Genomic DNA, 21122 nt, shown 5'->3' on the forward strand with positions numbered 1-21122 from the left:
CAGAGCTCTCTGGGGCGGCTCTGGATAGAGGTGGAGTCTCAGTCCTGGGACCCTGAGAGCTGACTCGAGGAAGCTCGACAGGGCTTGGGACCAGGAAGTGTTCCAGGACCCAGGTGGCCCTGGGAGCAGAGGTGGGGACAGGTTGAAATCTCAGGGAAGAGCCCCAGAGAGAGGCGGGGTATGACAACATAATGAAAAGGTGCCACTCTCTACCTCGTCCCCATTTCTTTTAATTTTGCTCTTGCACAGTTCCATTAACATCTTACAAATGTGTGCGCATTTCTCTTGAAACCATCATGTTATTAGCAGATTGGGGGCATTTGTAGACAAGGCACCTGGGGAGCCCCTGGCACCAGGTCCCCCGCCCTGAAGGCTTCCTCGGTGGAGGGGAGCGAGATGAAGGGGCTTAGGAGTCCAGTGGGAGGGAGAGCACCCACCACGGGCCTGCGGGAGGGTTGGGCCTGGGTTTGAAGGCGATCCAAAGATCCTGCGGCCGGAGCTCCCCCCGCTCTCCCTAGCAGTTCAGAAACGCGTGAATCTGAGCAAAGCCCACTGACGTGTGATGAATTTACAACAGGCATGCAGAGCGAGGCACCGTGTGCACAGGAGCCTGCTGTTCCTGCAAAGCTGTGTCAAGATGTCACCGAGCTGGGTTTGATTTTCATCCCAAGTATTGTGTCTGTTTAGCGCCAAGCCGGCGGGGCGCTGTGCGCACAGGGTGGGCCGAGCTGTGGTGTGGCCACCTCCTGGAGGGGAGAAGCCTTCAAGGTCTCTCCAGGCCCCGGGCAGGTGGACCCCGTTCACGAAAAGTGCCCACATGTCATGGTGATGCCTCTGCGTGATGAAAGGGTGGCGCACATCCAGGACCCTGGGCTTGGCGTCACCCCAGGTCTGCCCTCCACCCCCAACTGGTGGCGTCCTCCTGCCGACCAGATCAACTGCGCACGACTCCCGTGGACTCGGAAGGTCGGCCAGGAGACTTGTGGATGGTCGGAGAAAGGGAAACCTCCTCCGCTGATTTGGAATCTTGAGTCATTTGCTGACCTTGGAGTAGAGTGAAATGGATCTTTATGCCCTTTTGGAGAGAAAGGTTTGCTCAGCAAGTGAGTAACCTGAGGACAGGCAAAGGCAGGTGCTTCCTCCTGCCGTCAGTCTCGCTGTCCTGGCTGTAATGGAAGTCCCATCTGTGCGAGCTCCGGCAGGAAGGGGACCTGCCTGGAGCGCCCGCCTCACCGTGGGAGTCGGGACGGGTGGCAGCCAAGGCATGGGCCGCAGTTGCAAATCCAAATGCCACCGGGACCGGCCCTGGTGCTCAGCTCTGTTGTCCCTGACGGGCTGCACGGAGGGGACGGGCTGTGCGAAGCTTCCTGCCTTTGCCCCGGTGCAGGACCAATGCACGTTCTCTTTAAAAAAAAAATTTAAAAAAAAAATTTAAAAAATTCCTGGAAATCTTAAGCAGGGCTGAGAGCACAGCTTGCAGAGGGAGGGCACGCCACAGCCCTCTCTTCCTGCTCCGGCTCCCTCGGTAAGATTGAACAAGGGTTGTGCGGGATCCACGCAGACAAAGACATGCCATTGGTACCTAAGAAACCGAGAGGAATTCCCCAGAGATGGCGTGGAAATGGGGTCAGACTGGAGTAGGAAGCGATGGCCAGAGTTACACCCAGGAGGCAGAAGGGTTTCCAGGTGTAGTTCACAGGTGGGGTCGCAGCCGGCCAGGCCCCCTTTTTGGGGGTGACAGAAGGGACACTCCGTGATTGGGGACACGGAAGGAAGGTGGTGTGCTGCGGTGGAGATAGCGGCATTTTGAAAGCCAGGCCAGGTGGAAGAGAAAACGTAGCAATCGCGAGGTCCCAGCTGCCCGGAGAGAGGGTCCAGCCTGGTGGAAAGCGGCTGGTTTGAACGGCATCTCCCAAAAGCTGCGTCCAAGTGCTGACCCCTGGTGCCTACAAATGTGACCTTATCTGGGACTAGGGGCTTTGCAGATGGGATCAAATTATGGTAGGGGTCTCCCGGAGCACGGTGGGGCGGAATCGCATGGCCTCAGAAGAAAGCGATGTGAGGACACAGGGACCCAGCAACACACAGACAGAAGGGCAGGTGACAAACGGAAGAGATGAGGGGATGTAGCTGTAAGTCTGGCTATGCCAGGGACAGCCCCCACCTCCAGAAGCCAGGAGAGTGCCTGGAGCAAGGTGCCAACCTTACCGAGGCTCCCAATTTGCCACTTGTGGCCCCCAGGACTGTAAGAGGATAAATTTGTGCTGCTTAAAGCCACCAGTTAATGGTCCCTTGGGGCCAGGAAACAAATGCACACGCTGTGTATTTGGGAGGCAGAGAAAGGTGTGCAGCGACCCTCTAGCTGGGAACGTCGGGAGGCCTCAGATGGGAAGCAACCCAGGCTCTTGGTGAAGCAAATACAGATCCTCTCAGGAAAAACAGACCCTGTCCTAAGTCTCCGAGGGTTTCTACAAATAACCTCCGCAGAAAACGAGCCGTTTGGAGTCCAAAATAACCGAGCGGAAGAGCAGATAAGGCGCCCTGAGCGTGCCGGAGTCGGCACGGGCGACCCCCAGCGGAAACAGGCCCTCGGAACTCCAGCCGAGGCAGCGTTGAGGCGCTGTTGGTCAAATCGCTGCGTGTGCCTCATTTAGTGTTAGCTTTTTGAAAAGATTTTATTTGTTTATTTTTAGAGAGCGGGGAGGGAGGGAGAAAGAGAGGGAGAGAAACATCGATGTGCAAGAGAAACAGCTATTGGTTGCCGCTCACTCACGCCCCAACCGGGGATCAAACCTGCAACCCAGGCATGTGCCCTGACCCGGGATTGAACCGGCGACCCTTCGCTTTGCGGGACAGTGCCCAAAATGCCCAACCACCTGCGCCACACCGGTCAGGGCTCTTTGCTGCACTTGAATAAGTAAAAGGCAAGGTTGCAAGTACATGCAGGAAATAAAAAGCTATTAAAAATGACAAAGCAGATTGGAAAAAGAACCGAAGAGCATTTTCGCAGGAGAGCAGTCAGGGCGTGTGTGACCGGACATGAGAGGATCAGAGCTCGCCCAGAGCACCGCGCTGGGAGGACGAGGCGCGTGGAGATCACCCAATGTCCATCTCATCAGATTTCCAGAAAGAAAAGCCAAATAAGCCAGAGGCCACGTTTGAAGAGACGATCACCGGCATTTTCTGGAACTGGCGAAAGACAGGCGGGGATGGAGGGTGGCTCGGAGAGGGGAGACAATGCTGGGGACAGAAATGGCACTGCTCGTGGGAGCCGCCTGGTTCTCCCCTCAGGTCCTGGCACTCATTGCAGCCCAGCCCCCAGAACGACCTTCACCTTGACTCCCCACCAAACTTGGTCAGTGTGTCCTCCCCGTGCATTACTGAGAACAGAGAGGTCCTCCCATTAGGACAAGGTGGCCGTGAGGGATGGGCCCTTCGGACCGGTGCTGATTTTTCCCTTGTGATGTTTTCCCTCACTCCCTCCCTCCCTGGAGCAGGGTGGCGTCCGCCACGGGCGGGAGGGTTTTGTGGGGCAATGAAGGGAAGCTGATGACTCTGTAAAGAAGAGCCGGTTGGTGCCCTGGGGGCCTTGGCAGCATGTGTTCCCGGAAGCCCCGGAAGGCCTGGCAGTAGCAGCCACACGGCTCACTCGCTGCGGCTACACAAAACCCGGGCAGATGGTCCAGACCCCTGAGTGTGCACGTGCCCACACAGGGGTCCAGCTTGGCCTGCTGCTCCCTTCTGAGTAGAACAACATTTGGACCCAGTTACTGGTGGCCTGAGGCGCCTGGACCCACGCTCACCCAAGGGCGCAGCCGGCCAAGCCCAGGTCACAGGCCGTACAACGTGGGTTCTGTGCCTTTGGCCCTGGACCCTGTGTGTGGCTTTGTCACGTGACTCGGCCCCCCTGGGCTCTCCTCCTCCCGCCTCACCCTGGCTGCTTCCGAGCTCCAGCTTCCCGAGAGTGATGCACTGTAAATCCTGAGTGTCCGCAAGGGCAGAGCAGCCACTCGGAGGTCATCTGGGCCACCCGGCAAGGCCCCCGCCCCGCCGTGGGTGGCAGCGGGCAGCCCTGTCTGTGTGTCTGTCTGTCTGGGGTTTATGCCCCTGCACACGCTCTTGGGGGACGGCCAGCCTGCCTTCACAAGCAGCCCGAGTCACACACTGTCAAGAAGCCAGCCTGCTGTTCCCGGCACGCGGCGGCGGGGTGCGGGTTGGGGGCGAGCTCTCCTCCTCGGATGCCGTTGCTGCTCTCAGCACTGCTGGCAGAGCAGTTTGTCGTTAGCACTTTGGCTGCTGGTGGCGGCATCTGCGGGGAGGCGGGTTGGGGAGTTGTCTGCCAGGCAGGTCTTCTTGAGTCCCCACTAGGTGCCAGGTCCCTGCCACGTCCTAGCCCCTGCTGAGGATGGGAAGATGAGTCAGACAGCTTTGCTCTCATTTCAGCCGCCCTGGCTCTCTCCCGGAGGGCCGGAGGAAAGCGGGCGAGGCCCCAGGTGTGAGGTCAGGGGTTGGGCGTGAGGCCCCTCCCTCAACAATGCGGTCAATTTGGGCTGGAACCAAGGTGTCTGTATTTTGAAAGAAATATCAACCTTTATTTCCAAGATTAGTTGGAAACATAGTGATCAAACCAAGAGATCACTGTCGGATGAGGTTTATGCAGGGCTGCCCCTCCGTTCCGAGGTTCGCACTCACTACGAAGGAGCCTGAAAGAGAATCACGAAAATTATTTCTCCAAACGACGCCTGTCTGTGAAAAAGCACCAAAGCCATCCTGCGCACTCACACTGTACCCGGGTTCAGAGGCGGCCACTGTCAACCCATCAATAAATCTCTCCGGGTTTGAATGCACTACTTACATTTTTTAATTATTTCTTCCCAAAATGGGCACACTGACCTTTTCGACCTCGTGGGATTGATCGGAGAAAGCAAGAGTTTGAAGCTAAAAAACATTTGTAAGCCATGCAGTTCGATGACGGATGCCCGGGGGACAGATCGATAGACGTTGATACAAATTTTGGACAACTGTTCCATTCTGAAGCTCTTCCTGTCCCGGCCACACCGAGAGGTAAACGTGACCCCGACACTTCCGGAGAGACGGGGATGGAGGCGCCCTAACTCTCCTCCGCTGTACAAATGGGCGGAATGACCACGCGGGGACTGAGACTCAGCCACGAAAAGGGGCGAAGAGGCCCTGACGCCAGCTGCAACCTGGATGAATGTTGAGGATGCGATGCTGAGAGACAGACCCAGACCCGACGGCCACGTAGTGTGTGATTCCACTGATGGGAAATGTCCGCAACGGACACGTCCACCGAGGCAGAAGGTGGCCTGACGGGAGCCGGGGGCCGGCATGGGGGGTGTGGGAGCCGAGTGTGAGCCCTGGTGAGTACGGGGTTGCCCTTCGGGGTGAGAACAAGTTCTAACCTTAGCGAGTGGTGCTGGTTACGCAACTCTGTAAACACGTTCGAAGCCCTGAGCCGTGCCCTTGAAGAGGGCGAACGGCGTGGTATGTGCGCCACGTCGCGATAACCACGCATCACACCGCGAATACATAGATAGATGGGGGTAAGGCGTCTCCCTCGAGGCACGTGTGAGGGTTAAGTACCTCATGATTTATTCACACTTCTGAGTGTGGGAAGCGATGGCAGGGATTTCTAAGCCTGGGGACCGAGCAGCAAGTCTCGTTTCCCATGTGTTGGGGCGTCAGGGACAGTGAGGCCCTGGGAAGCTCTGTCAGAGGCCGGGCTGGCTGGGCTGAGTGTCCCCCATCCCTGGCCTCCTCCCGGGGAGCAGCGAGGGTGCGGGGCTGAGGCTCTGACCCCCCAGTTGCTCTCAGGCTGTATCTGTCAGGAGCACCCCTGTTGGCTGCTGGGGTCCTGCTGGTTTGGGGACCGCAGTTATACAGGTGCTGTGGGCGCCGTGGGCAGTTTCTCCGAGCTAAAGGGTGAACGCTCCCCTGTGACAGCTGGGAAGCGCTGGGCCTGTGCTCGTGGGCTGCAGCTTTTGCAGAAGGAGCCATGGGGGTGCGGAGCTGTGGGGTTCGATGAGTAGGGTGGGTGGAAGGGGGCAGGGCTAGGGACACTGTCTCCTAAAATCCCAGCTAGGGGCTTGTGCCCTGAGACCTGAGGGCATCCTCACAGGGCTGCCCAACTCTGGCTTTTATTCGATTTTGGACAAAAAAAAGTCCCGATTTGAAACTATTGGCCGATAGACCCCGCATGGGCCAGCTCAGAGCCCCGGTGCTAGGATCCTGCACGTGGTCAGCTGGGGTAGGGGGCAGCGGTCGGCCAAGCACAGAGCCCCCCACCCAGGCAGCAGGCTATTCTGGGGCCATGCTGTCTGCTGACCACGGTGTCAGATGAAGGAATTAGCTGGGTGTGAGGACAGAGAACTGGCCACCACCGGCTGAGCCGCACGGTCACTGGCGGCCCCGGCCCCTGTTGCTTCCCTGGCGTGGTGGGTGGAAGAGGCTGGCAAACGCTGAAGAGGAGCTTTGCTATGAAAGGGGACAGAGAAACGGGGTGGTCCTGAGAGGGCGGTGGGGTGAGGAGAGCTGAGGGTCAAATCATTATGTTGTACACCTGAAATGAATATAAGGCTCCCTGTGAATTATACCTTAATTTTAAAAGTTATCTTGCCCTGGCTGGTGTGGCTCAGTGGTTGAGCACTGGCCTGCAAATCAGGGGGGTCGCTGGTTCGATTCCCAGTCAGGGCACGTGCCTGGGTTGCAGGCCAGGTCCCCAGTGTGGGGCGCACAAGAAGCAACCACACATGGATGTTTCTCTCCCTCACTTTCTTCCTCTCTCCCGCTCTGTCTAAAATAAATTAAAAAAATATTTTCTTTAAAAAAAGGGCAAGCGAGCGAGAACACACATGAGCTGGGGGGCGTTGGTTTGGTGGATATCGGCGCTCTCACTGCATGTTTGCAGGCAGGCGGCCGGAAGGGTCCGGGCTTCACTAGAGGGACAAAAGCTGATGGGGGAGGGTGTGCTGCCAGAGAAGGTTCTAGAGTGACAAGAATGGCACCGGGTGCCCGGGAGGGCACGAGATTGGGGGCTGAAGCATTCACAGGTGTAACAGGCACGGCAGGTGCAGGTGGGAGGGAGGGCCTGACTGTGGGAATTGGAGGAGATACAGGAAAGAAAGATCAGGGGAAAGTAGGAAGGAGCCAGTGCTGTCCCCTGGCCAGGCGAGGGGACCAGGGACGGGACCAGGGGCCCCTCAACACACTCCTGAGGACAGCTGTGAGGGTCCACAGCTCCGAAACAGGCTGCCGGCCCGCAGTCCCTCTGCGTCCATTTCCATCGTCACAGCTAAGCGTCCGTCCAGCGGCGTCTTTGTGAGCTGTACTCAGTGTTGAGAGTGGGGCACACCCCCCAAGGCCAGCATGGTGACGGTCACAGTGGCAGCGGGGTCCCCAAAGGCGGGCATCCCAGCTGCTGCCGCCCTCATGTGTCTTGGAGGATCTGAGTCCCGGTTTTCGTGTCCTCACATGAAGTCTCCTCTCCCCTTCTCCTGACAAGCCCTGTGGGAGCTGAAAGGCCCAATAAGGATGTAAAAGTCCTGAAGTCGGGGTGCCGAGCCCTGGAGCGGGGGCCCCCCCTCCGCCTCCACTTTGCCGTCTGCACCGGGGTGATAGGAACCCCCGCCGTCCTGCCTGGGGCAGGCTGGGCTGGGGGAGGGCAGAGAAGACTCGCCGCAAAACCCTGGCGCATCTCCCAAGGGCCCTGCGGCCGGCAGGCTGTTCCCGGTCCTGCGGAGCTGCGCAGGCTCCACGGTGCCCCCAGGCGGCCACTGTCCCGCGGGGTCTGGTGACAAGTCCTGCAGTGACTTGGCAGTCGTCCCCAGCTTGGCACTCGGGCCCACGCGAGGAGAGTGACTTCCCGCCCTGCAAGGTCGGTGACTGCAGGGTGCCTGGAGCTCTGTCTTCCTCTCAGTGGGGTCGGGGACGTGGAGGGGACGGTGTGCCCTGTCTTCCAGCTCCGCACACCTGCGAAACCCAGGTGTCCTCGCCTGGCTGATCAAGTGGTGTTCGGGCTGGGGCGGGGCCCTCCGGGGGGAAGTCCAGTGTCTAACAGGTAAAGGTGGAACTACTCTGGGGGCAGGGATCCCCCCAACCCCAGCTCCTTCCAGCTCAGACTTTCTCAGGGGACATGCCAGCTCCTTTTAAAATATATATATATATTTTATTGATTACGCTACTACAGTTGTCCCCGTATTTTCCCCCTTTGCCCCCTCTGCCTGGTACCCCCATTCCCTCCAGCACTCCCTAACTCAGTTCATGTCCATGGGTCGCACCTATAAGTTCTATTCTTAATCTCCCCTATTTTGTCCCTACCATTTCTTCTTATTCCCTCTACCTTTCCCCCCACTCTCCCCCTCTCCCCCTCCCTGCTGATAACCCTCCATGTGGCCTTCATTTCTGCCATTGTTCTATTGTAGTTGTTTGCTTAGGGGTTTTTTTTTAATTCTTTTTTAAAGATTCAGTTGTTGATAGTTGTGAGCCTGTTGTCAGTTTCCCTTCAGGGAACAGAGAGGCAGCTGATCCTTAACTTTTTACACTCACTCTGCCACCCTGGGGCACAAAGAACAGCCCCTCCCCCGCCCGCCCTGTGGCCCCTCCTTCCTCTGGAGCCTGCCTTCCTAGGCGGAGGCAGATAAAGTCCTTCTAACCTCACCCCTCAGGCCGCTGATTGGGGACCAACTGTTTCCAAAAGCAGCCAGCGCGGAAGGGGCCTGGACTGGAGGAAGTGGAAGGGAGACCCCAGAAAGCCAGTTGGGGTGTTCCAGATGCCCCGGGCCCCCAGAGGCTGCCCGTGACCCTGTCCTCCCTGCTCCGCTGGCCCGGCTTGGAATGGCGCCAGGCCTCTTGGGCAGCACGCAGCAGAGTGGTGTTGGGGTGCTTTCCATCCCGCCGTCCCCGCACAGCCTCCTCCTAAACTCTGTCCATGACGTCGAACCCTGGCTAATCGAGGAAACACAGCTTCGGTCTGTGAACTCGCTGCTCCTGCTTCCCCTCCCAAGTAGGGTGTCGCGCTGTGGCCACTGCTTGAAGGACTTGTCTGCCCTTTCTACCTGTGCCGTCCGCCCTGCCCCCCCACCTCTGAGCCCCACCCCGATGACCCCCCAGTCTTCATGGCCCCAGTCACACTGCCCCTTAGAGCCTGAAGCTGTTTCTGCTGCCTAGACATTGCCTTTTCCCCACGATGCCCGGAGGGTCCCCGATGACCTTGGGACCCTGACCTTGATCCCTTGGGTGGCACCACGTGTCCTCGGGCAGCTGCAGGCCTGTCCTCTCTATTCCCTTTGTGGGCTCTGGCTGGACAGGCTGCCTGAGAATAAGGATGGAGACCCCCAAGCCCCACCCAGGCCAGGGCTCCAGACACAGGCAGAGGCTGCCTGGCTGCGCACCTTGTCCAGGGCGAGCCCCACCCCCGTGGGCTCCCTGACCACCATGCCCAGTGGCCTCCAGTCTGACATCCTCTGGCCCTGCTGTTTCCTCAAAGACACCGATAAACGTGGGGCCAGGGTCATGAACACAGAGGTTCTGGAAGCCGGGGCTTTATCTGGAGACCAGGGGCTAGATGCCACATGTGAGGCGCTCTAGGGGGTCCGCCCATGACCTCCCTACAGAGGGGCCGTGGGGGCTGTGTGCGCTGGTCCCCCGAACCCCTTGCCTGGCTTCCCTCTTAGAAGGGCCTCTCGGGACTTGCATTTGCCTCTCTTCCCTCCCGCCCTGCCAAGCCCCCCACGCCGCCCTGTGCAAAGCAGTGAACAGACTTTCCGACCGTGACGACTCCCGCGGGGACGGAGATGAGATGCGTGTCTGCCCGGCGCCCAGGCAGCCAGGCGCAGGTGATGAGACTGCCTGAGGGTTCAGCGGGCGGGCGAGGAGGGCTGGGGGGCGCGGGGGAGGGGGCGGGCACGCAAAGCACACCGCCTTCTAGCATTAGGGGGCTGGCGTTTGCCTGGGGACCCTGTCGTGCCCACCAGGACCTGCCAGCCTTTGTCCTTCGGCTCCAGGAGCTGGTCTGTCCTCCCACGATGGCCGTGGGCTCAGTGTCTGCAGCCCAGCCCCGCAGCTGGGCCCTGACTCCCTGAGCTGCTGTCAGCTCGGCGCCCCCCGGGGCCTGGGCTGAGCGTCTCTGTGCAGGGTGCGAGGTGTCTGTCAAAGGTCAAAGGGAAAATCAGACAGATTCAGGAATTCGCCCGTGGTCACTACTGGGAGGTGGCGGAAGGTCTGGCTGACCCAAACGATGACCCTCCCCGGGCCGGCTCTACACAAACTCCACTGCCTTCGCCGGCGGCAAAGTCCAGTCACAGAGGAAAAACGGCCCCCAATTCCACCACCCCAACCTAACCCTCGCCAGCACCCAGCCAGCAGCATTCCAGGCTCGCCGTGCAGATTGGCTCACCAGGAGCGGGAGCAAGTTTTCTAACAAACAGGCCAGGCGCTGCCTGCGTTTTAAAAACTTTTCTTGAATTTAACCAGAGACAAATCTTCTGTTCGCATTTATCTACCACGAAACCGAACGGAACTGCTAGACGTCAGGAAAACATTTCTTCCTCGTAAATGGTGTATTACATTATTAATTAAAAAAAAAAATTTAAGTAAATCGCCCTGGCTGGTGTGGCTCAGTGGACTGAGCACAGACCTGCGAACAAAAGGGTCGCTGGTTCGATTCCCAGTCAGGGCACATGCCTGGGTTTCGGCCCATGTCCCAGTAGGGGGCACACGAGAGGAAACCACAGGTTGATGTTTCTCTCCCTCTCTCTCTCCCTCCCTTCCCCTCTCTAAAATAAATAAAGTGAAATCTTAAAAAAAAATCTGTGCTGTCCTCCAGCCTGCCCTCCACATTCCCACTCGTCACACTATTTATTCATCCATTTATTCATCGCTTATAATATGGTCTTTAAAAACGGGCTGTATTTATGGTTCTTTCCCATTTTCCCCCTGAGCTCCGCTAGCTTACCTGTCCACTTTCATCTCTCTCTGTTGCCACATCGTTTCTTTTTAAAGTTTCTGACTCCTTTCTTCCACCTCTCTGCCCCCGATAGTTTTTAAGGGTTTACATCTGTAATTTCTCTGAGCCGACGGAGAACTGTTTTTCTGAAGTCTTTCTGTGCTTCTGTGGATGAGTCCTCTTGTGATACATGCTCTTCATTTGCCTCCCACCCTTAATTCATAGGCCCCCTGTGGGTTCCTTCCTGATTATTATTCCTTCTACAGAGTGGTGTGTGAAGAAAGGGGGAGCACTCTGCAGCTGCATTTGGGGTTACCTCTCCTCCCAGAGCTGTTACTCATCCTGCCCTGGGGTTCTGTCTCTTGGGTTTCGGGGTTCCCGTGGTCACGGCAGCGCACAGCAAAGCTCCGTAGGCCTTTGGCTCTGTGCTATGACCAGCCCCTCACCGTCCCCTCTCCCTCCCTCCCAAGCCTCACTTCCCTGCTGGCATCCCCCTCAGCCGGCAAACTAGGTTCCGTTCCAGAGCGTGCGGTCGCATCTCAGCATGCACTGAACCTTCCCAGCAGCCCCCAAGTGCCCCTCAGTGACGGGACGCTTATGTCCCCTATAGTACACGCACCCCGTGACCCACGGGACGGCGCGAGTGTGAACGACCCACAGCTGTGGGAATCCACGTGGACGGATCCCACGGACACAGCGTTGACCTAGAGGAGCCAGAGTCTGAAGGGCACGTGCAGGGTGATTGCACGTGAGGCTGCTCGTCCCTCGGGCCACAGGCAGCGGCTGCAGGCGGGCGATTCGTCGGCAAAGGCCAAGCCCGCAAACGGGCCAGAGGCAGGACAGTGGCTGTCTGTGGCCGGGGAGGTGTGACGAGAAGGGAGCACAGGCCGGGGGCACTTCTGGGGATGGGGTTAGGTGTCCGCTTCCTTTTTTAAAAGATTGTATTTATTTATTTTTAGAGAGAGGGGAAGAGAGGGAGGGGGACACTGATGTGAGAGAGGAATGCCAATTGGTTAATTCTTGAACGTGTGACAATTGGGGACCGAACCTGCAACCCCGGCGTGCGCTCTGACCAGGGAGCGAACAGGCCACCTTGACTTTGCGGGACGGCGTTCAACCCACTGAGCCGCCCTGGTCATGGCTGAATTTTCTGTTTCTTGACCCACGTGCTGGTCATACAGGTGTGTTCAGTTTGTGAGAAAACACACTCCTTATGCCGTGTGCCCTTTTCTCTGTGCGTGTGACACTCCCGTAAGAAGCGGGAAAACGAAACAAAAGAGAGGGAGACGCCTCTCCTCCCCCGGGCGCCTCCACAGCTCCGGAGCCCATCACCCCTCGCCCCCCCACCCCGCAGAACCATGGCCACGCCCTTCAGAAGGGGGCATTTATTCGGGGTTGGGGCAAACGTCGGCTCTCTGCGCGTTCCTTGTGCCCGGCGCAGACTCGGTGGTGCCGGCTGCTGACCTGCCCCAGCCGTGGCGCTGGGCTGTACTGATGTCCTCATTCCATCGTAGCCATTTTCTCTCTGGTAGTTCTGTGCCGTTTTCAAGGGAGGGCCCAGAACGGAAATGCTCCCACCCCACCGTCTTCAACAGGAGTCCGGGCCGATTTCTGAACTGACCGCGGGAGGCATGGCTGTCGACAAACATTTTATTTCCAAATGCTGGGACTCGCCGAGACGAGGCACCGTGGGGAGCCTCTCGGCCACAGCAGTGCCTCATTTAGGGTCTTTCCTGGCTCTGAATTTGTCCTGTCTTTGGATGGGGGGTGCGGTTTCATGGGGTATCCAGAGCTGGTGAACTCTGGTTTGCTGAACAGGTGTCTGTCTGGACTGTATTTGAAGCACTTGGATGTGTGAGAGTGTGAGTTTGGTGCAGGGGGTTTTGCGGGACAGTTCTACCCGGGGTGAGGAAGCAAACAACACGGGGGTCTCTGTAGGCTGCTGCCTCAGGGACCACCTCCCACCCATCTGTGTGCCCCCCGCACCCTCTGTCTCTCTTCCGAAGGAGCCCATTTAAGAATTTCTCTCGGCCCCGCTACCAACTCTCCCAAGAGTTCGGTGTATTCGCTCTCCCCCACCCTGACAGACAACCAGTCAAGCCTCGGTCTCTGGGCGGCGCCCCAGGGAAGCCGCCTCCCGGTTGGCCCTCGCTCTCATCATGCGGCAGTGTCCTGCCTCTGGTCACCAACGACTACCGCCCCAGCGGGGCCCTTCTAAAATACAAAGTACTATTCTGACTCTACCACGGCCCATCTTGGAAACCGTCACTCAGCTTCTAGCTGACAGCGTGTAATCTCTCTCCAGGGTAACCAGATACATTCGCCTCGACACCCCCGCCCTGTAGACGGGTGATTGATTTCCCAGGTTACTGGGAGTGTGCCTCCTTCAAGCATTAAGTTTTTCTGGTTAAAAGCTTGAGGTGCAAATCTTCATCAGATACATACTGTCACCTTAAGCAGAAGCTCCTGTGAGTATGTTATTTCTGAAAGAGCTTTATTGAGGTACAGTGTGCTTTATTGAGCTATGTAGTGTGCCCGTTTTTCCTCTGCCTCTCCTTCCTCCAAGACCCAGGCCAGTGTCACATGGGAGGAGGTGTCAGCGGGGGGTGCAGCTGCGGCTTGTTAGGACCGTACCTGAAGTAGGAGTGTGATGCTCTTTACTCTCCCGAGATGTGACACCCCCGCCCGCCCCCCCCCCCCCCCCGCCTCGTAGGATGACAATTCTTTATTTCTCCACGGCTGATCAGCACTGGCACACTCTACACTCGATTGCTTAGCAAACAGGGAAAATGGGGGCTGGGGAGGGGAGGGGACTTGCTCAAGGTCACGCGGTGGGCTCATGGCAGAGCCTAGCCCAGAACTCCAGCCTCAGGTCTCGACCAGGCCCTTCCTCGGTGGTCTGGTACCCACCAGCCTTTGCACGAAGTGACTCTCCTGTCCCTTCTTTCTCCCTCAGGGGTCCTTGGTGAGTTTTGTCATGGTTATTTAAGGAACCTCGCCTAGAAGTCCCAAAACGCAGTTCCCCGTCGCCGGGAAGGCTCGGACTCCAAGATGATCATAAAGGAATACCGGATCCCTCTGCCGATGACCGTGGAGGAGTACCGCATCGCCCAGCTCTACATGATACAGGTGGGTCGTGTCTGCTCGCCGGGCTCCCGCTAAGGGTCTGGCCTCCAAGTTCGGTGCCGGGCACCAACAGGGCCCCATCGACGTCCGTGGCTTTGCGGGTCACCGGCGTGGTTCTCACGGCGTTTAACACCCGTCATGGTGCTGACAATTATTCTCGTGTTTAGTCAGCTCAGGTGCCTGGGGGCCTGAAACAACAGACACTTACTTCTCACAGTGCTGGAGTCTGGGAAGCTCAAGATCAAGGTGCTGACCGATTTGGTGGCCTTCTTCTCGCCGGGCCTTATATAGCAGAAAGGGCCAGGCGCTCTGGGGTCTTTTTATATGGGCACTCACCCCAGCATGGGGACGCCACCCTTGTGATCCGATTGTCCCCCAAAGGCCCGACCCCTTGATACCATTGGAGGTTAAGCTTCAACAGACAGATTTTGAGGTAGGGGAGGGGACACAGAAATTGGGTCCGTTACTGCCCCTTTGACAGAAAGGGAGGGAGGAGGCCCAGAGACATCAAATGACCCGCCGAAGAGCACACAGCCTGCCTCCCACCTCTCAGGTCCACACGTCCCTTACCGTGCCAGCCTGCCTGCAAACCCATGGTGGTGGCTACGTGGCTGATTTGTAAAGTCACAGATGAGTTTGAGGATAACAGGGTCCTGTGACAAGCCAGAGAATGCCACCCCACCCCACTCCAGATGTCTCTGGCCTCCCTACTCTGTGCCTGACCAGACTGGAACACAGCAGGGCCAGGAGCCCAGGTGCCCACACTCGTGGCCCAGATGTGACCACAGCTCCCACTGGCTGGGGTCCTGCTCTGTGGCGGTCCCCATCCCAGCTTCCCCGCCAGCTCTTGCTCACCCTCAGTGCCCCGGCCCTTTGCCCGGCCTGGCAGCTTCCCTCCCAGTTGAGGGTCTGACTCTAACCCTCTGTGGGCCCAGCTCTGGCTCCCCTGGCCCTGCTGCCTCCCTGCCCACCTCAGCACGGAATGATCGCACAGGGCCCTTCAGAGCCAGGAGCCCGGGCAGCAGGAGGGCCTCCGCCTCCATTGCCGGGTTTGCTTGGTCGCTCCCACCCTTGAGAGCCCGGACCCCCGGCTCCCTTCTGGGAGGAGCACGGTGAAGCTGCTGGAGTTTGAGCAGACTCCCAACGTGGGAAGCTTGACTGGGAAGAGAGCAGAGTCAGACTCAGCCTCTCTGGGGGGCTGTTTGCTCCAAGCTGCTTCAGAAGCGCCACTCAGCTCCCTCTTGAACCACTCACTGTAATTATTCCTCGAGAGCAGGGAGGGAAGAAGCGACTGCCATCAGCCCCCCAGCTCGGGGCGCCCTGGAGATCGCTCAGCCAAGCAAATGTTTGTCCTGTGGCTTCTTAATTCCTGCCCAAGCCCGGGGAGCCCCCGACCACGGCGGGCAGCCCCTCAGTACCGCCAGGCTTACAAGGATAGGGCACGTCCAGGTCCCAGGGAACCGACTTTCAGCTTCTAGAACATCCAAAGCTCTTTCAAACATTGAATCACCTCTGGCTCTGGGCCCCTCAAAGACGCCTGCCATCTCCATCGGCTCTTTTGAGGGTTTTTTACTTTGAACATCTACCCTGACGCTGCACGGAGCGCATTCACGACTTCCCCCGTGAGGCTCCGCAGGACCCAGGCCGCCCGCCGCGAGCTCTCCCTCCCCCGAGCCCCACGGACGTCCGCCTGCCTCTCAGGCCAGGCCCCTTCCTCCTGCTGCCTCGCTTGTCCCACCTGCACCTGGCCCCAAGTCCCCAGGGTCTCCCTGCCCCATGTGGGAGACGGACAAGCACCTTATCTCCATGTGTGACCGTTTCATGGGTGTGAACGCACAGCAGTCTGACCTCAGCGGCACTGTTGAAAGAAGTTAAATTCAGCGGACTCGTGTGTGTCCAGCCTGGTTACAGGGATGCGTGCAAACCACCTCCCGCTCCGCTGGCATGTCCATGGGGGGGTGGGTGCCTTCGGATTGTGGGGCACACCGGAGTCAGCTGCTCGTGGGCCTCGGGCTGCAGTCCCGGGAGTGCGTGGCCCTGGGCTGGGCCTAATGACATGGAGGGAGCTTCAAGGAAGGCAGCTGCGTTTTTGTGGGAAAAAGAGCAAGACCTTAATTCACATCCGGCTTACCAGCTGGGATGGCTGCAAGGCGCGGGCCGCCTGCTGAACCAGCCGCCGCCTCCGTGAGGCCGGGAACAGGATGGGATAAACCCGCACGCCCACGCCTCATCTCATGCCTGGCCAGCGCTCGACATACGTGTGAAAGGTTTAAAAACACACCAGTGTGGCCTGGCTGAGAGAGAGCCCCCCGTTCTAGGAGAGGCCCAGCGAACGCTTAGCTCAGAGCGAGCTGTCAGAGGCGCTTGGCCAGGACCCTGGACAGCTCTGAGCCGCTGCCCTGGGGGTTGCCTGGTCTTTGCCCCCCTTCCACCCTCATCAGCCCACCACCCTGGGAGCCTCCTGTTTCTGAAGGGCCCCGTTGCATCTGCACTTGGCCCCAGGCGCACGTGGCTCCGGCCCCTCCTGGGCGGCCCCAGGTCCTTGGCTTGAGGCTGCTTCACTCCCACCTTTGCCTCCACCGCTACTTGGCCTCATTCCCTCTCTGCGTGTCAGCATCTCTGTCTCCTCTTTTCCTGTGGACAATGGCCATTGGATTTGGGGCCCAGCCCAACCGAGCAGCACCTCACCTCAATGCATCTGATCACACCTGCAAAGGCCCCATTTCCGAATGAGGTCACCGGCGGAGAGCAGACATGAATTTTGGGAGATGCTGCTCAAACCATCACACGGGGGCTTGGGGAGCTCAGTAGCCCCGCCCCACTCACAGTTCCAGAACCTGAGACCACAGAGGAGGAACGGGGCCAGGATGAAACAGCGTGTCTTCCCCAGGAGCCCACGCTGTGGATGACCGGGGCCTGGAATCAAACAGGTCTCAGTCCAAGTCGTAGCTCCGCCGTTTAGTAACTGTGACTTCAGACAAGTCACCTGCCCCCACTCAGCCTCCACCTGCCCGTCTATAAACGGGACAGTAGTAACACTGCACCTCCCCCAAGGGGCTGATGCAATAACTAAAGGAGAAAGAAGGAGCAAAGCACTTACCACACCCACTAACTAGCGCAGCTCCTGTAAGGGCAGGGCCGAGAAAATGGCCGGGAAATGGACGCTACTTTCGTGACGGGATCTGGGCTGAGTTCTGGCAGTGCCTTTAAAGGGTCAGGGCTGGTGCGACTCTGCTCTGGCTCCATCTGCGGCCTTGACCTGGGTCTGGTTTTTTTTTTTTTTGGTCTGAAGGAGAGTGGTCCTTCTGGGCTGTGGAGATACAGCAGGTCTCCGTGCCCTCGGGAGGGTTGTGCCCCAGGGGGAGGCCGTGCTGCTGGGAGTGCCTGTGTGTGGGTGCACAAGTATGCATAGGTGTGTGTGCACAGAGGGGCGTGTGTGCGTGTGTGAGCTTGCTGCTCAGGAAGCTGACCGAAGGTGGCCTGGGTGATGCCGTCACGTCACCATGGAAATGGGTGCTGGACTTAACGTCACGAGCATTTCCACCATCTGAGCTTGTGGACATGAGGAAGGACGTTCGAGGCAGAAGGACACTTAGAGGTGACCCAGGGGGCATGCCCCCCTCCGGCGGTGGCTCTGAGGCTCCTTCCCACTTCTTCCACGTGATCTTTCTGAAGTCTGAGTGAGTGCCAGAGTGGTCTTTGTGCGGGTGTGTTTTGTCTTATACGAGATTTACTTTTTATGCTTTTCAACCACAGTTTACACTTAATTTTATTGTATTGGTTTCGGGTGTACAGCACAGTGGTTAGACAATCGTCTGCTTCCCAGGTGGTCCCCCCAGATCTCCAGGACCCACCTGGCACCACACATCGTTACTAAAACATTGTCGACGATATTCCCTGTGCTGCACTTCCCATCCCCGGGACTGTTTTGAACTACCAGTCCGAGCTCCGGAGCCCCTCAGCGTTTTGCCCGGCGCCCCCGCCCCCTGACGTGTACAGTATCCCATCTTCCAGCGCGAGCGCAGACGTCTCCGCGTTCACTTACGCCGCCCAGCTGCTCCCAGTCACTTTATTCCTCTGGGTGCTGCCATCCACGGAAATAATTTTCTGATTTTTTTTTGCGTTACGTGTTTTTGGGTGTTGATTTTGAATCCTGTGTCTTTGCTGAATTCATGTGTTAGATCTAACAGGCTTTTAGGAGGACTTTTGAGGATTTTCTGCATGTAAGACTATGTCGCTGGTGAATAGAGACCGTTTCACTTCTTCCTTTCCAATTGGAATGCCTCTTGCTCTTCTTTTTCTCTTGCCTGATTCCCATGGCGAGAGCCTCCAGTACAACGTGGCGTGGAGGGGAGACAGCAGACATCCCGCCTTGTCCCTGACGCGGGGAACACTTTCAGTCCTGGGACAGACGGGCTTCAGGATGAGGCGTTTGCGTGCGCAGCGCTGGGAGTGGAGGGAGCCACGCCCATTTCGTCTCCTGCGGTCGTCCTGGGGCCCGTCGAGCTGGCGACTGCGTTTGGCGGTCCTGAAGTGACCCACAGGAGCCAGCAGAGTCATCAAAGCCCCTCCTCCCGTTTGGCACGCTGGGGCTTGGTCTCCTGCGCCCGCTCCCTTCTGCAGGGTGCTCTGGCCCCCACGTGTGATGGTGCCTTTGTCCCCACAGAAGAAGAGCCGCAACGAGACGTATGGGGAGGGCAGCGGCGTGGAGATCCTGGAGAACCGGCCGTACACGGACGGCCCCGGCGGCTCCGGCCAGTACACGCACAAAGTGTACCACGTGGGCATGCACATCCCCAGCTGGTTCCGCTCCATCCTGCCCAAGGCGGCCCTGCGGGTGGTGGAGGAGTCCTGGAACGCCTACCCCTACACACGAACCAGGTGAGCGGGAGGGGGGGGGGGCACCCGCGGCACAGGTCCCGGGAGCAGCCCTCCAGGTAGGCTCAGCCCCTGCACCCCAAGGAGCCCAGACTTCTGGGGAGCTGAGCCTGGTAGGGGCGCCCTGAAGGTCCCCCAGGGTTCCCTGCAGGGTACAGGCAGGAGAGAGTTGGTGCACCTCTGGGTGCCTCCCAGCCTGCCTGGGTGGAAGCCAGGAAGCCATGAGTTCAGCAAGGACCGACTGAGAGCCCCTTGCCATCTGAGAAGGCTCAGGGAGCACAAACTCACTTGCTTGGTGTTCGCCCAAGAGTGCAGGACTGTCAGCCAGCTGGGGAGAAACACAACCTGGGGGTAGACCAGATGGCCCAGATCCCCTCCAACCCTGAGACCTTCAGTTACTATGGCATTTTACTGGATCCCATGTTGAACTGGGGTTTCCTTTGGACCCCCCCTAGGGGGTTCTTCACTCTGTACCCCCACCCCACCCCACCCCCAATGTAGCTGAGCACCGCTGGGTTAGAACAGATGGGGGCTGCACCCAGCTGCCTGCCCACGTGCTATGCAGGTGGGGTCCCCACGAGTCCCCTGGGGCTCCCCTCCCCACCCTTGGTGAGGGCCTGGAGCCTGCCGGGGCATCCACGGAGGTATTCCTCCTCCCAACAGCACTGTCCTCCTCTGGGCTCACCTCCAGCCAAGAGAGGGAGGCTGTTCCCTTGTCGCCAGACCTGACCTGACTCTTTTCAGAACAGGGGCAGGGGTGGCCTGTCCCATGGGGTGCTTGACCAGTCAGCCCCCTCCGCAGTAGGCTGCCACAGCTGTGCCTGCATCCACGCTGTGCCTTACACACATGGACAATGGACACAGGGCTTCCAGAAGCTTCCCACAACATCTCCATCTTCCCCCTAAACCCATTCCTTCCCCCAGCCTGGCATTGGCTATTCTTGGGACAAGGGGAAGGCCCAGGAGGGGGACAAGTCAGACAAGCCTAGTCCACCACTGCAGCCTCCTTCTCCCTCCTTCTCCCCCTGGGGTCACATGGTGGGGCCCTTCTCTCCTGCCCAGTAGGTCCAGCAGGCCCTGGCCCAGCCACCCCATCTACCCCCGGGTCCTGATGGATGTTTTTCTTTTTAAAGATTTCATTTAATTTATTTTTTGACAGAGGGGAAAGGAGGGAGAAAGAGAGGGAGAGAAACATCAATGTGTGGTTGCCTCTCACACGCCCCCTACTGGGGACCTGGCCCGCAACCCAGGCATGTGCCCTGACTGGGAATCGAACTGGCGACCCTTTGGTTCAAAGGCCGATGCTCAGTCCACTGAGCCACACCAGCCAGGGCTGATGGATGCTCTTCTTCCCCCGCAGGTTCACTTGCCCCTTTGTGGAGAAATTCTCCATCGACATTGAAACCTTTTATAAAACCGACGCGGGAGAAAACCCCAACGTGTTCAGCCTGTCTCCCGTGGAAAAGAACCAGCTGGCAATCGGTAAACATCCACCACGGGGCTCCTGTGCCGGGAAGGGCTGAGCCACGGGCCCCTGGTCTCTGGTCCTGGCGGGCTTCAGACCCACTACCTCCTGGGCGAGGCGGTCAGAGTGGCGGGCAAGCCTGGGGTGGGCAGGGGCGCTGCGGAGACAGAATCGGCCTTGTTGGCCCCGTTTTCTGACGCACACACCAAGTGCCTTTACACCCTGAGCCCCTCCCTGCCCTCCCTTCGAGGCGCGCCCATCCCAGCAGTGCCTGCGTGCTCAGCGGGCCATCACAGGCAGACCGCCTGAGCGCCATGAGTGGGCAGAGCTGTGACCCCTCCATGGCAGGGGGCCTCTGTCCCCTCCCCCCAGTTGACTAGTGCACGCAAGAAACAGCCCCATTGGTTACATCTTCTTTTCTAAGAAAGGCCAACCATCAGGATTTTCACGGGAAATCACCCAACTCCTAAACGTTGGCAACTAATTTAAAATCTTTGTAAATGAACTCCTGCCAGCCAAACAAAACAAATCTGCGGGCCAGACGGGGCTCAGCCAGCAGCCTGGAACGCTGGGTATCCGGCCCCAGCGGTGATCATGTGCCGGAGTTTCAGGCAGGTGCTTGGCCGGCGTGGGGAGGGGCAAAGTCCCAGCAGCCTCTCTGCTGGGTGTGAAGGGCTTTTCCCTGAGAAC

General features: G+C 58.6%; 1 protein-coding gene across 10 annotated transcripts in view; it reads left to right on the top strand.

Moving 5' to 3' along the window:
• PITPNM2 (phosphatidylinositol transfer protein membrane associated 2) overlaps window positions 1–21122 on the top strand; it is a 111163-nt gene that overhangs the window by 65994 nt on the left and 24047 nt on the right. For all 10 annotated transcript variants that reach the window (XM_053928687.2, XM_053928690.2, XM_053928692.2 and 7 more), the window contains 3 exons: window positions 13920–14092; window positions 18756–18970; window positions 20328–20449. In XM_053928687.2, the coding sequence (XP_053784662.1) occupies window positions 14015–14092; window positions 18756–18970; window positions 20328–20449 (415 nt within the window). In that variant the 5' untranslated portion in view covers window positions 13920–14014. The remainder of the gene's footprint in view (window positions 1–13919; window positions 14093–18755; window positions 18971–20327; window positions 20450–21122) is intronic.

This window comes from Desmodus rotundus, chromosome 7 (assembly GCF_022682495.2).
Source record: "Desmodus rotundus isolate HL8 chromosome 7, HLdesRot8A.1, whole genome shotgun sequence".
Classification (NCBI taxonomy): domain Eukaryota; kingdom Metazoa; phylum Chordata; class Mammalia; order Chiroptera; family Phyllostomidae; genus Desmodus; species Desmodus rotundus.